General features: G+C 41.5%; 1 protein-coding gene across 2 annotated transcripts in view; it reads left to right on the top strand.

Annotated features, from left to right (window-relative positions):
• Positions 1-14,423, top strand: part of deptor (DEP domain containing MTOR-interacting protein) — a 28,223-nt gene continuing 13,800 nt past the window's right edge. For both annotated transcript variants that reach the window (XM_069656038.1, XM_069656037.1), the window contains exons 1-5: positions 1-328; positions 607-699; positions 4,248-4,426; positions 5,180-5,303; positions 12,791-12,969. In XM_069656038.1, the coding sequence (XP_069512139.1) occupies positions 315-328; positions 607-699; positions 4,248-4,426; positions 5,180-5,303; positions 12,791-12,969 (589 nt within the window). In that variant the 5' untranslated portion in view covers positions 1-314. The remainder of the gene's footprint in view (positions 329-606; positions 700-4,247; positions 4,427-5,179; positions 5,304-12,790; positions 12,970-14,423) is intronic.

The following is a 14,423-nucleotide window of genomic DNA, read 5'->3' as shown; positions in this document are numbered from 1 at the left end:
GTGGCGTGTCAGTGACAAACAAACGGAGCCAGTGCGCGACAACCACTCTGCTGTAGCTACATGCGTTCATACAAACACAACTGGATACATCGAGGGACTCAAAGGGAATTCGTGCATGCATTAATGCGAGTGCAGTTATTTGGAGGTATTGGAGGTTTTCGAGGAATTATAAGTGGAGCAACTGCTGCTGAAGCTGCTGGCACACTGAGGCAGGGCTGGGACTGACTGCCCGCAGTGCTGCATGTTTCCTGGGATGGAATAATCCTCTTTCTCATTCATCAAAGGAATAATTGATACACTTTACTTCGCTCTCCATGGTGCTTGAAGGGTAAGCAAAAAAATCCGAGGTGTCAGTGCATTGTTGTTTTTCTGAAACGGTCACCGCGTGGGTGCATGCATGCCTTTGTTTTCAATCCATTCGTTCCTCTTTCTGTGTTTTTGTCAGCTACAAAGCTGCTGCTGCTGCACACTTTGCTGCACAGCATTTGTACTCGTGTAGAAAAATGCAAGACTGGTGCATTTTCCCAGTGCAGAATGATGTCATTGTGTGTGTCTGTTTGGCAACAAAACCCACCCCGAGTGTATGTGTGTGTGTGCCTCTGTTAGCAGGGAGATGGACGGGATCGGGAACACCATGCAGAAGAAGGCTGCAGAGCTGGAGCGGCTGGCCGAGGTCCTCGTCACCGGGGAACAGCTGAGGTAGGTCGGCTGAGAGTCCCCCGCTGGGCGTGGGTGTGCCGTAGGTTACACATAAAGGGCGTTTTTGTCATGATCATGTGAAAACTGAACACCAAATTTGAAGTAATGAATGAAGACTTCCTTATGTAGCTTTAATAAAATGTAAATAAGCTTTGTTTAGTTAGATTTCATGCTTGGTGTTTGTCTTTGGTGGCCCAGATCAGGATAATAAGGACATGCCAGGGCATGACACACTAAACGAGAGAAGTGGGTGTTGCTAGCATTTGTGGCAGCAGGTTAATGATCATGCATGTAGCTGTCCCTCACTGCAAACTGGCTCTACCGGCAGTCTCAGCTCCACTGCAGCATGCACAGCCAAACAAAGACATCCACACATAAACAACCTGCCCCATGCACACTGCTGCTCCTCACCTTCAACATGCTCATTTTAGCCTGAGACACTGCGAGATTCTGCAGGATTCTGTTTTGCTTTTTAGGACTGAACGCATGACTCATTTTTGCTGAGCTGCACGCGGAATGATCAACTCACTAAGCCTGTATCATTATCATGCTCTGCCCATTCACCCTGTCAGGGAGTTACACTGTTAACCCAGGCAGTGTTGTTGACGTGCTGCACTCTTTGACCTACTGTATGTAAAGAAAGGCACCGTAACCCTGGTGCTGTTCGCTGCAGGGCTCACACTCCCAGCAATGAATAGAGGCTCAGTAGGTGAAAGCATGGCACCAATGCCTGGAATTTCAGCCCCCCCACTGAACTACGAGCAAAATACTCCTCTGAACAGTGTTTTCCAGCGGGGTGGGATAAACTGAGCTTTTCCTGATTCGGAGGAAGAACACGCTGTTCATTGTGCTGTTCTGAAGAGTAATAAAAATTAACAGTTATCACCTCAAGAGAGTAATAATTTGTGTCTCTTTGGTGTATTCCTGCTTAGCAGCAGAGTGTGTTCCCAGTTTGTCATTGTTTACAGTGTGTGCGTGTGTTGCTGGCACAGCTGATTACTGAGGCTGCCAACTGGCTCTGCGGTTGTTGTCAGTGGACGGAGGGTTGTTGGGGTTGCTGTCCCAGAGTCCTCGACCACTGAGACGCTCCTCAAGGTTGTGACACACGAGGCTTGATGTCTGTCTCTGACACTCTTCCTACTCAATCAACAAAGCAGTCTCAGTTCCAGGGAGGGCAATATTGTTCTGTCAGTCGATCAGCACTTTTGTCCAGACTGAAATACTTCAACAACTATTAGATGGATTTCAGTGACATTTTGCGCATACATTCAAGGTCCTCATAGGATGAACCCTATTGACTCTGGTGATCTTCTGACAGTCCCTCTAGCACCAACACAAGGCTTACATTTTTTGTTTGAGTGTATTATGTCAATAACTAGTGGATGGGTGCTCTGAAACTATGTACACAAACTCATGTCCTCCTCAGGATAAAAGTTTACAAAACTAAAATAAATATATTTCTTTAAGTTTTATAAAGCGCCATGATAAGATTAAATATTTAGATTTTCCGATGCTTTAGTTTATGACAGAGAGTATTACATATGCGTGTCTGAAAATCTGCACTAAACTATTTCTATGTTGTTGGATGTTACAAGGACTGTGATTCAAATGCAGATCCTGCTGTTCTGATAAATATTAATAAGATAGTTGTATAAAAAAACTAAAATTAGGTTAAAAAAAAAATGAAGGATGTGTTGAATCTTAACCCCTGTTATTCTTTTCGACACACAGCCTTAGTCTCACATAGCCGCCAGCATGTCTGTAGGCTGATAGTCTTGTCACATTGTACAGTATGAGCACACACTGGACAGTTTAATGACTGATGTTCCCCCTCAGTGTTTACCTTGACTCCCTGCTTCGTCCTTTGGTCTAATTTGATTTCAGTCTTCATGAAAATAAAATAACACCTGATATGAAACACTCTCTGTATAAAAGCATGGAGTGTACCTAACCCACACCTTTGTTTGATCATAATATCACGAGTCAAGCTCGTGGAACAGGAGTGACATAGTTCCTGGTACTGATAACAGGCTGTTTTTATATCTTATCACATTTTATGTCTACTGATTGTATCTTAAAGCAGATGTGTTTCAGACAAAGGACTGAAAAACTGATGCCGTGGCACAGTGACACATGCAGCTGCTGTAGTTTGTCCTGTGACCAGTTCATAGCTGTGAATAGAGCACTTGTTGCATTACGGCCGACTGTGAGCCTGGGTGATGTTTTCAGCCTTAGCCTCACCTGGCGTCATTATATTCACGAGGGATCGATGCTAAACCTGGGTAGAAGTAAAGTTTGTAACCTGTTTCCCATCTCCATCTTGGCAAAATAGTGTGGGTACTTTTTGGGCAGGCTTGGCTGTCATTGCTAATCCAGAGTGATGCTAGCCAGCTGCACACATGCTCAGCATGGAGCAGAACTAGTTAGCTGCAGGAAGCTTGGCTCAGGCTGTAGTGGGCTGTTTCACAATACACAGGTTCAGGACGAGGTCACCTTGTTGATGTAAAACCAGCTTCTAAAGCATCTGAAGCATGAGAGGGTTGTCATCTCATCCCTGCAGACAGTGTTTGAATAGTTTACCTCAAACCAAATGGACAGATTTGCTATTTTAACTTAACTTAAGTATTATTTGATACACAGTTCCTTTTTGATACGAGTGTGAGTAAAAAACACACATATTATTAATATTTTATTAGCTGTATACTGGCAAACCTTTTATGGATGTGATATTATTGCTCTTGTTGTATGACCTGGCCCTGTACACAAACCTAACCTTAAAACAAGCTGAGCACCTTGAAACAAGTTAAGCTAACGTTAGCAGCAGCTTGGCTCCTATGTCGGCATCACAGAAACATGATTTTTAACATAAAACCACTAATTTTGTGTTTCTCCTGGTTTAAATATTTTTAACTTCATTTTTAAAAAGTGCAACCTTTAAGTGTGTGATTTAAAACACTAATTTCTGCCATTTTGCTAGCTTTACCTAACGTTACACCTTTGCTAGCTCCAGACTATTGTTGTTCTTTATCGTCACAGGATATTTTACAAAAAATCTGTTATTCTCTGACGCTTTTAAACAGTAGCTGCTAGTGGCAGTCACAACATATATCATTGTTGTGTAAGTTACTGTGGTTTTTTTTAGAAGGAAGAAACAAGTGCATTTTTGGGGGGCTAATAAATTATGGTACCAGTCGGTGGATTGACATGCGTTCTCGCTGAAACCCAGTACTGCATTAAAGGCTGTATTCGAGGCATTTACAACATTTGTATTGGTCTCAAACAATTCTTGTATGAATGCTCATTGTTTTCTTTACATTAATAATGTTTCTTACTAGTAGAAGAGTGATTTATCTTATGGATTGATATACAGCATGATACTCAGCTCACAAAGATAACTAAAAGACAGAACTGCCACCTGTTTTTAGAAGGTTAAACATTTGTTAATACTTGTTTAATATTCTTAAATGGGCCCAGTGTTTTGCTGATAAGTTAATTGTGATCAGATTTTTAGTGGAATCATGTTGAAATGCTTGTTTGTTGTCCTCCAGGCTGCGGCTCCACGAGGCGAAGGTGATCAAGGATCGACGGCACCACCTGCGGACTTACCCAAACTGCTTTGTGGCAAAGGAGCTCATTGATTGGCTGCTCGAGCACAAGGAGGCCTCGGAGAGAGACACGGCCATCAAGATCATGCAGAAACTTTTGGATCAGAGCATCATTCACCACGGTAAGGCTGTGCTGTGAGTGTGTTTGTGGGTGGGGTTAGTCTTCATGCTTTTTTCCAGTTTTATAACCAAAATGGGCTCCCTCTCTCTCTCTCTCTTTCCCTGATGACACTTCCTGGGAACGATCTGTTCCTCTTGATGGATGATTCTTCGTGTCTCTCAGCCAATTTGGCTTCAATGTAGCATCTCACTACCAGTTTCACATTCGACCAGACACTGAAAACAGACACAGAAATGTAGCCCTTCTTCTTTCTTTAGTTAAAGTTTGAACAGAGCTAACTTAATACTAACTCATCCCAGCTGTAGATTAATGATTTAATGATGTTTGGATTTTAGTGACTGCTTCATACAAACATATTAAAATTCCCATGATCTCATTGTGTGAAACATTTGCTGGTATCATAAATGAATCATCCACACTTGTGGGTCACGGCCTCTGTAGCTGATGAAATTAACGTATACGGTATGCATTGAGTGGGAAGTAATTTTTCTGCTCATGTAATTAAAGTCCCTGCATGTTGGTTATGATACTAAAATATCAAGATTCAGTCTAAAGGGGAAGAATCAAGTGTCAGAAAGTCTTTATATTCATACACTGTTTCTCTGTTGAAGCTCTGTGATTATGTCACTCACTTCATAACGACTTCCCCCCCCGTTCTGCCTCGTTGTCCATCGATAATCAATTTCTAGCTTCCGCGTCTGCGATTCCTGCAGGAGATGAGCCATTAACACTCTGTTGATGTGTGTGTTGTCAGTGTGTGACGAGCACCGGGAGTTCAAAGACATGAAGCTGTTTTACCGCTTCCGCAAAGACGACGGCACGTTCCCCCTGGACAGTGAGGCCAAAGTCTTCATGAGGGGGCAGAGGATCTATGAAAAGTATGAACACACACACACACACACACACACACAAACACACCATAATAATAACACTTCATAGTGAAATTTTCAGAGGAAATGGCTACTCGTCTGAAATTCCCCAGACATTTTATGTTTTAGCATTTTTAATTGATTTTCTCTCTCTGTCTTTTAGTGTGTAGCTTCAATGGAAAAGTTTATAACAGTTATCTTGGCAATTGCTAGACGAGAAAATTTATACCACTCTTATATCTGTGAATATGAAGTAACAGCCATCAGCTAGCCGTTAGCTTAGCTAAAGGCCTAGCTCCGTCCAAAGATAACAAAGCTGCCAATCAGAACATCCTCAAATTCACAAGTTATGTCTCGTTTGTTTAATCAAGGAACGAAAACTACGAAACATAAGTTTAAAAACTTTTTGGGCGAAGCTAAGCTAAAGCTGCATGCTATAGCTACATGTTTACAGTACAGACATGAGAGCCATGTCAGTGTTCTCGTTTGATTGTCAACAAGATCTTTTCTTTTAAATAATGACTAAACTTCTCTGCAGTGGTGAGAATGTTGCTAGCAGAAGATGCATAGCTAGCAATGCTATCACCATTAAACATGCTAACCTACTTACAACTGCAAAAAAGCAACACAACAGATGCATGCTGCTTTTTTTGCAGTTGAAAGTGAGTGTAGGTGTATTGTGAATTTATTTTATCTCCTCCACATTCCTGCTGTTGTATCCCTTTATTACTTTACTCCATCTTGGTTTTACTGTGTTGGACTGCTAGAAAAAATGTCTGTTTTTTAGATATAAAGCGTACTTCCCTGAAGATGGCACATTTGGCAGAACTTCATGGCCATTTGGCAAGCAGTAGCACATGCCATGAGCGTGTTTCCTGCCTCCTCTTTGTTTAGTGGGAGGCATTCTCCACGGCATGCTGGATTAATGTTACCATGGTTCATTTTGAGAAAAACATTTGTTTTGCTGGTAATTTGAATCCCATTAGATTAGAGTTCGTAGTATTAAGACAGACTGTTTTTAACTAGGATAAAAGCCTGCAGGGGAAATCAGAATACCAGGAAGCATCTTAACCAGAGAGGAGTCGGGGCACTGGTCCAGAGAGGATGGACATCACTAATGGGACTGTTTTTGTTTGTCATCAGCTTTCTCCCCATGATGCTGTATTTCCAGTGGTGATGAGACTAATTGTTTCTATAGTAACCGCAAAGTCCTCCTCCGTGTGTCTCCACTCCTCTCTTTATTTGTGAGTCACTGGCATCTCTAGAGTTTTTTACTAAACACACGCAGCGTGGCTCCCCTTCCCTTCCTCACACATCCTGCCACTTCTTTGTCACATGAGGAAACTGTGTTTGTGTGCCTCTCTTCACAACATACACAGTGACACTCTTGTAAACAGACGTATTTTTCATGCCTATTTCTGACAACGCACGCACACACACACACACAGCAGTTGCATAAGAGGAAGAAATAGTCCAACAGGAGACATCTGTCGTCTCAGCTCTCAAAGCTATGTGTTTATATAATCTCTGTGCTGCAGCCTGGGACACACACACACACACACACACACACGCACAGACATACCCGCACGTACAGACACACCCGCACGCACAGACACCACACAATCTTGCTGTATGGTTGCTTGTAACGCTTACACTTATGGCACAAACGACTGGGTGTTTTTTTTTTGCCAAATTAAATTAAATTCATCCAAAATTCAAAATGACATCCAAATGGAACAGAGCAGGAATTGTGCTGTGTTTGCTCAGCCACAGTAAACTCATATATCAGATCATAACCATATACTCCTTAGCTTCTAATAGCTTTGGCGGTCCCCTTTCCTCCAGCGCCATCATTAAAGGGTAAAACTTTAGTTCACTACCTTTGTTTATGGCTGAGGTATGAGGTCGTAGAAAAGTGGTTTGGTACTATGTAACTACTCATTACATACTTCCAGCCTCCATGGTCAGACAGTATGTACCCTTCCCTGCAGCCAATCTCACATGCAGTTTTTCCATTGGAAAATAAACATGCACTCCACACACATTGATCTCTGATGCTGTTAATCGTTGAATCAACACAAACTCCAATAAACAAAGCAGAGGATGGCATTTCAGACAGTTGTTATGACAGCATTTCCCAGACCACAGGGCGAGTCAGAGCTGTTACAGGCCTTTAAAAGCACTGTTACATCTGTGCGGGTAGTGTTGAGGATAGGGGTGGGAATCGCAGGTGAACTCACGATGCGATACGATATGCGATATGATATGCGACAGAATATGCGGTACAATATACGATACGATATGCAACACGATAAGCGATACGATATGCGATATGATATGCGATATGATATGCGATACTACATGCGATACGTGGCCCACAATAACGATAATATCATGATACAGCAATTCAGCTGTAATTGATATATTGCAAGACAATCATATAATGATACATCAGGATATCTGATTCACTTCTTTTTGGACAATTAATTTCCACGAGGAGTCAAAATTGCAGGGAAATCTGTTAAGATATTTGGTGCCAGCCTATCAATCATGGTATTGCGCGATTCAGGACGACGATATATTGCTGTATCGATATTTTGTCCCACCCCTAGTGGACAATGACATGGTCATGCTTATAATGAAACTACAGAATAAAAAACACTCTTTGATCATTGGATGAAAACACTTAATCTAACCTATAATCATCTGAGGTAGATTCACTGAGCATGATTAGCTTTTTCTCATGGTGAAGTCTTTTACGTTGGCCTGGCATCGTCGGGGCAGCTGTTGGTTAGGTGCATTGTTAAAGGGCACCTCAGCAGTAGGAGTAGGGGGTATACCGGTTTTAATACCGTCACCGGTGTCACGTTCTGAAAAAACATCTCAACTTCAGATGTAATCTCTGCAAATTCTGTTCATGTAAATAGATGTCTTTATTTTATGTTTGTGCATCAACATCGGCTGTGTCATTGTGTACTTGAGTGTGTGAGAAAGTCAAAGAGAGACGGTTCTGTTTGTCTTTTCAAGGCTAGTAAACATCAACAAAGACTCTGTCTCTGCTCAGGCACGTCTGTCCTTAAAGGGCCGCGCTGGTGGTTCTGTATTCTGGTGGTTTTAGCCTTCAAACTGCAACGACTGTACATTATGTTGACCACTTTTCTGCATTCCAGACAACCATCAGACTGAACATCTATTCTGCTTTTCCTGCCAGACACATACATACAAGTAATGCATGCTGCTAAAGTAAGAGAGAGCAGCACAACCTTTCATTTCAACACACCACTAGTTTTGTTTTCCACAGACATCAGCGTTTTTATCATCACAAAGTCGTCTGTGTCTCTGCACGGCTAAAGCTAATTTACAATTTATACTGTATTAGCTGGCTAATTACATTAGCCGCTCTCTTAGCTCGGGGGTAAATCCCAACATCTGCACATGACTAACTGATGACTGGAGGAATGTTTTAGATTATTACAGAAGGAATTCCAACGTACAAGCTTGTTAACAATTAACATTGCATGTTTTTACTAGCTTAGCCTAAATAATGCTAATCTGTGCTGAAAGTTGCGATAAGTACAGTAAGCGACTTTACCATTTGTTGTTTCATAATGTCAATGTTTGGAGCCTCATAGACTGTAAGGCTTATTAAGAGCTATACAAACAAAACTAAATGACATGTTAAAGATGTAAGTTATGATAGATTCAGAACTGGCTGTGTTTCGAGTACATGTTCGCTGGGCTGTTTGTGTAACAGAAATTCTTTAGGTAAGAGTCATTTAGCTGTGAAGCGGCCACGATGAGGCAGAAATGGGGTCATTCAAGTTGGAAAATTTGCTTCCATTTATAATTATTGTGACACATGGATCACGTAGGAAACAGCAACGAGTTCTGTGCGCATTTCAAAATAAGGGTTCTGAATGGTGTTGTTTTTCCGACATTTGCACCGTACTGTTGCACTAATCATCAAGTTTAGATTTGCACCACCTCAATACAGCCACTACTCAATGTTGCAGTGTATAGTTGTAATTTTAATAGCCTTTATTTTTATTTTATTTTGCCTCTAATATTATTACTTCCTTACGGGCTTAAGGGGGCGTAGATCAATCGATCTATCTATCCATCCATCCACCCACAAGAGAAAACTTTCTAATCATGTAGAGTAACGCCTCCTCTCTAAACTCTAACCATCTAATGTTCAGTAATGCTGTAATGTTTGCCTCTCTTGTTCAGCTGTCATATATATTTTGTTTCTTGCCCCAAATCTGATTCTCGAGTCGCTTTAAAGGAAGCTCATTGCATCTTGATTTCCTCCACTCCAGCTCTACCTATAAATGTGCTATTTTTAGAAGTTACTTAGGTCCTATGTTGAATATTTAAACATAAAGCGTATAAGAAAAAAACCCACTCAGCTTCTTCAATATCAACTTCCAGGTGGGATGAATCTAGGTCTGGTCATATTTTTTCTTTTATTTGTCACACATATGTTTTGGTTGCCAAGCAGAAAATTTAACTCACTGAGTATTTTTTTTTTTCAAACCTTCTCTGTGATACCATGACCGCACATCGCTCCCACATGTCCTTTAAATGACCCTTACAGTCATGTTTTTATTTTTTAAAGTTGTTGTCTGGCCCCTGAGATTTGTCTTAACCTTTATGCAAGAGTAACTGTGAGAGCAGGGAAAAGCCTGGTGGTCCTACAAACACGTGTCCGCCTCTCCAGCTGAGTTAAGTATGCTGACTGAACAACTACGCTGCATATCCAGGTCATGGCAGCTCCCCTCACCCCACTTTAAGTCAACCCCCACCATTTACATACCGTATATACAGTCTTTAGCCATTTATAATGTATTGTGTCTCATATAATACTTAAGATGCTGTTATTCCAAGTGCTTTATTTAAAGTACAGCACTTTGAGTCAGTGACTTTGAGCTAACATTACATGTTGACTTAACATGTGTACATGGGTTATATGGCTTTGTGTACACGGCCTCGTTTCAGGACGGAGCATCATGTCGCCTTCTTTCAACATTTTATTGATGACGTTTGCTGCTAATGTGGGCCAGAGCTGTTGTTCTGCTTAAGCTACATATCAATCACGTTTTGACGTCTAAACAAGTCGTGTTTTCTTTGGCGTGTCGATGAGTCAGGGCAGTCCTGGGCATGCACTTTAGACCATTTAATGCTTTTAAACTTCAATTCTATTTTTAACTCAAGCGAGGGCAGAAACTTGGTGAATAAAATGTCATCCTGCCACAACTGTAATAACAATAATATTCTTCTCCTGTGGGCCTGCAGGTCTGAATCATCATAGCTGAATGAATCACGCTGAGAGGAAGGTGCTGTTAGGAAGAACTCATAAGGCTTTCTACAGAAAGGAGGCTTTTTACAGGCTGCACCTGATTGTGTCTCATTTCACATATTAGGATCCTCATTTAGCTTCATTAGCGCAGAAGCTGTTTGTCCAGGGCCCTGGAGGTTTTTCCACTAATGTTCTGCATCACAAAAGATAAATTGCCTGCCCTGAAATGTATACATAATAGACATACTGAAGGCTTTTCCATACCAAACAAACCTTACATGTTCCATACACAGCCAAAATCAATTATCACACATTGAGTGTATGACTTATATATTGTTTTCTTGTTTTTGTTTGAAGAAACAGTTCATCAGTTTGGGAAATAGGCTAATTTGCTTTGTTGCTGAGAGTTAAATGAGATGATTGATACCACTCATAAATATGTAGCTAGAGCCAGCAGCTGGCTAGCCTAGCTTAGCATAAAGACTGGAAACAGGGAAATGACTAGCCTGGCTTTGTCCAAATGTAAAGAATCTGCCTACAATCGCCTCTAAAGCTCACAAATTACACAAGATGTCTGGTTTGTTTAATTAATACAAAGTCCAGGTGTAAACTAATAACATTTTACCATTTTATTATGTTATGTACCACTCTACTTCTTGGATTGGACTGGTTGCCAGGCAACCAGCAGAGACTCAAGGAAGTGACCAGCCCTCACAGGGCCTGATGGGCAGATTTTGTTACCTTTGGACGCAGTCATGCAATCCCTTTGCCACAGGGTTATGTCTGTATACTAAGCTAGGCTAACCACCGCTTAGCTGTAGCTTCATATTTATCTAACAGACATGAGTGGTCAACGAGCATACTTCCAATGTCATGAGATTTTCCATTAACCAGTCATCCATCAGGAGAGTCATATTTAATCTTCTGACTGACTTACCCCTCTGGTATGAACCTTTAAAAAAAGTCACACTTGTGGCTAAGCTAACAGATTTAAGGATTATCTGTTGTTCACTGTCAGATTGGCAGACGACTCTGGTTGTTGTGTCCAGTTTAGTTCGGTCTAATGAGGTCAGTGGTTGTTAAAGTTTCCTTGCCTGGAGCCTAAATGTTTGGGCCATAGGATGTGTCTGCTGCTGCTCCCTATGTGACGACTTTTCATAACGTCGGCTCAGAGATTTTCAAATAATTCCTACAAATCTACAATTATAACCATGAATAACATCTCTCTCTGTGGTATTTTGCCGTTTTGTGTGTCATGTTGACAGTTTAGTAAATGAGTCATGGCCATTAAAGCAGAATGTCATTTTCTGCCAGAAAAGGCAGCCAACAAAGATGTGGAAAGTTTAGTGTCTCAATCTCTTTCGATGATACAGTTTATCTCTAGCACGTGTTCCAACATGTTCAGGTGTGCCACACAAGCTTGTTCTTTCTCATGTCTGTTTTTTTTCTTGTAAAAAGCTCAGGTGACAGTGTTTCGGGTGTGAGGGACGGGCATGTTTGTGTTTTTTAAGACAGCAGAGAGTCAGCAGTTCTGCTCTTCATGTGCATGTGTGTACTCGTTTGAGTTTGTGTGTCATCTGGTGCCATCCAGAAGTAAACGCACCACCTTTGCTTCATCTTATACTTTGATTAAAAACAATGATACCGTTAAACTCCGGCTCCATTGTGATATTTTGTACTTTTAAGTCCAGTCCTTAAACTCAAACCTCTGATTTGTAGAGGCTGATCTTGAGGGTTTTTATTGATGTAATTACCTTGTCACCACTCTAAACTGAGGCTTTAGGAATAACATGAATTCAGTTTTCATTCTCATGCAACCACTTATGTGGCTGAAGTGTTAATCCACAGACTGTCACAGTGCCGCTCTTGTGCTCTCAGACCGCACAGATTACAGAGCGCAGAAATGGGCAGAGCTGCTGGTTCTGGAGGATTTTTTTCCCTGCAGGAAATTCCCACTTAAGAGAGCTCAAGTTTCACAATAACGTCCCTTTCATTGAGCACTGAACACATCACTTGGCAGCACTATAGTGTCATGTTATGGATATGGTTGTAAATGTTTTTTTCTTGCTGCCATAAGTGTAGTTCTAAGTTTAGTTTATGATAAACCTAATGACTTATCTTGCAGGGTGGCTGTGTGTTTATTCTAACATCCTCACCATTTAATGTAACAAAACTTTGCGTTTTTTTCTCCCCACAGGCTGATGAACACAGAAAACAGCCTCTTGCAAACCAGAGAGGAGGAGGGCGGGGCGTTCGAGCGGACGCTGGTGGCCTCTGAGTTCATCGACTGGCTGCTGCAGGAGGGGGAGATATCAACCCGAGAGGAGGCAGAGCAGCTGGGACGGAGGCTTCTTGAACACGGCATCATCCAGCACGGTAACACATAAACCAGTCAAATAGTACACAGAAAAGTGTGAAACGCCTTAGTATGCTCAAGTGAGCTGTGCCTGCTTGAACTTCAACTTAAAGGCCCTCAGTCTGACTGTTATTGACACACTGATGATCTGTGAATGACGCCTGTTGACAGTAAAGCTCATAGCCCCCGTCGATCACCGAGCTCTGCCGGTCCATAACGGCCTCTTTGCTCTGGTGTAAAGTTCCCTTGTGAGCGCAGTCCAGACTCCCTCACAGCTCCTCCTTAACTTGTTGACCTTTCCCTTAATAACACGGTGTTACCTTTGCTTTGCTCTTCAGGGTCAGGCTATCTGATAACTGGTGTAGATTTATAGCAGCATTACAGACATATCTACAGACATGAACACACCCTGTTCACTCCTTTTTTAAATGTCCTTGTCAGAGTCATGTGCAGGTCAATCTGGGACTCAGCTGACTACTTTTCAATCATAGATATGTTTAGATATATCTAACCTGGATTAAAGTAACACTTTTCTATGAGAGAAATCCCTTTAAAAGACTTGTAGACCTCCCAACTATATAAAGCAAACAATCTGCAAACTGTAAAGATCAGCTCTCCTCTCTTCTTTAACTTGTAACAGCAAACATATTGCTCCCAGACGCTGTGAACTGACCCACATTACATCTCACACTGGCTGGGATTCATTTCACCAGTCATGATTCCCTGTGTCGCCAATATTTGACCTGACCAGGCTAAGTTCAAGCCTGAGTCGAGTTACAGAAAGTCACTGAGTTGTAAACACGTGAAAAATGTCACTGCTATCAGGAGATGTCTGGCTGTGGAGACGAGGTTTACATTTTATCTCTATCTCTGTCTGCTTTATGTGATTGTTTCAGTTTATAGTCTTTACAAGGGGGGAAGAATAACTCACAGCCTTTTATATTTATAATACAGCTAAATACTCCCAACAATCCAGGTATTATTACTGAATGTTATATTAGATTATCAAGTCTGCATGTTAGCAGCATTTGGAAGTTGTTTCTATTTTCCTCAACTGAATTTTAGCTTCAGCATAAAAATAGAAAAATGACTACAAAGTAGGGCTGCACGATAAATCGTTTTAATATCGCAGCTTTAACCAACTTCAGCGGCTACGCCTGCAGCGCACACACGGAGTGAGGTTGTGTGTGTCGACGGGAGGTACGATACTGTAAGCTTTAGTTTCCAAAAGTTACCGTGACTCAACTGGTCCCGCTGATTAAACATACATTTTAACACCATTAGAAATACATGATAACGTCTGAGTAATGCATCTGCAGCCCACAAGTCTATTTGTATTTATTTTTTAAAGAAACATGTCGCTCCACCTGAACTCTCTCTACTTTTTCATGTCAGAGTCACAGAACTGAGTGTGGCAAAAGGAGGAGGGTTTTGTTTTGTTGGAGGAAAATAGACTTAAAAGTCCCAAATAATA

This window comes from Semicossyphus pulcher, unplaced genomic scaffold (assembly GCF_022749685.1).
Source record: "Semicossyphus pulcher isolate SPU_LCO1_2020_fin unplaced genomic scaffold, fSemPul1.0.p SCAF_9, whole genome shotgun sequence".
NCBI lineage: Eukaryota > Metazoa > Chordata > Actinopteri > Labriformes > Labridae > Semicossyphus > Semicossyphus pulcher.
The sequence above is the reverse complement of the archived record's forward strand: the minus strand, read 5'-3'. Positions and strand labels throughout refer to the sequence as shown.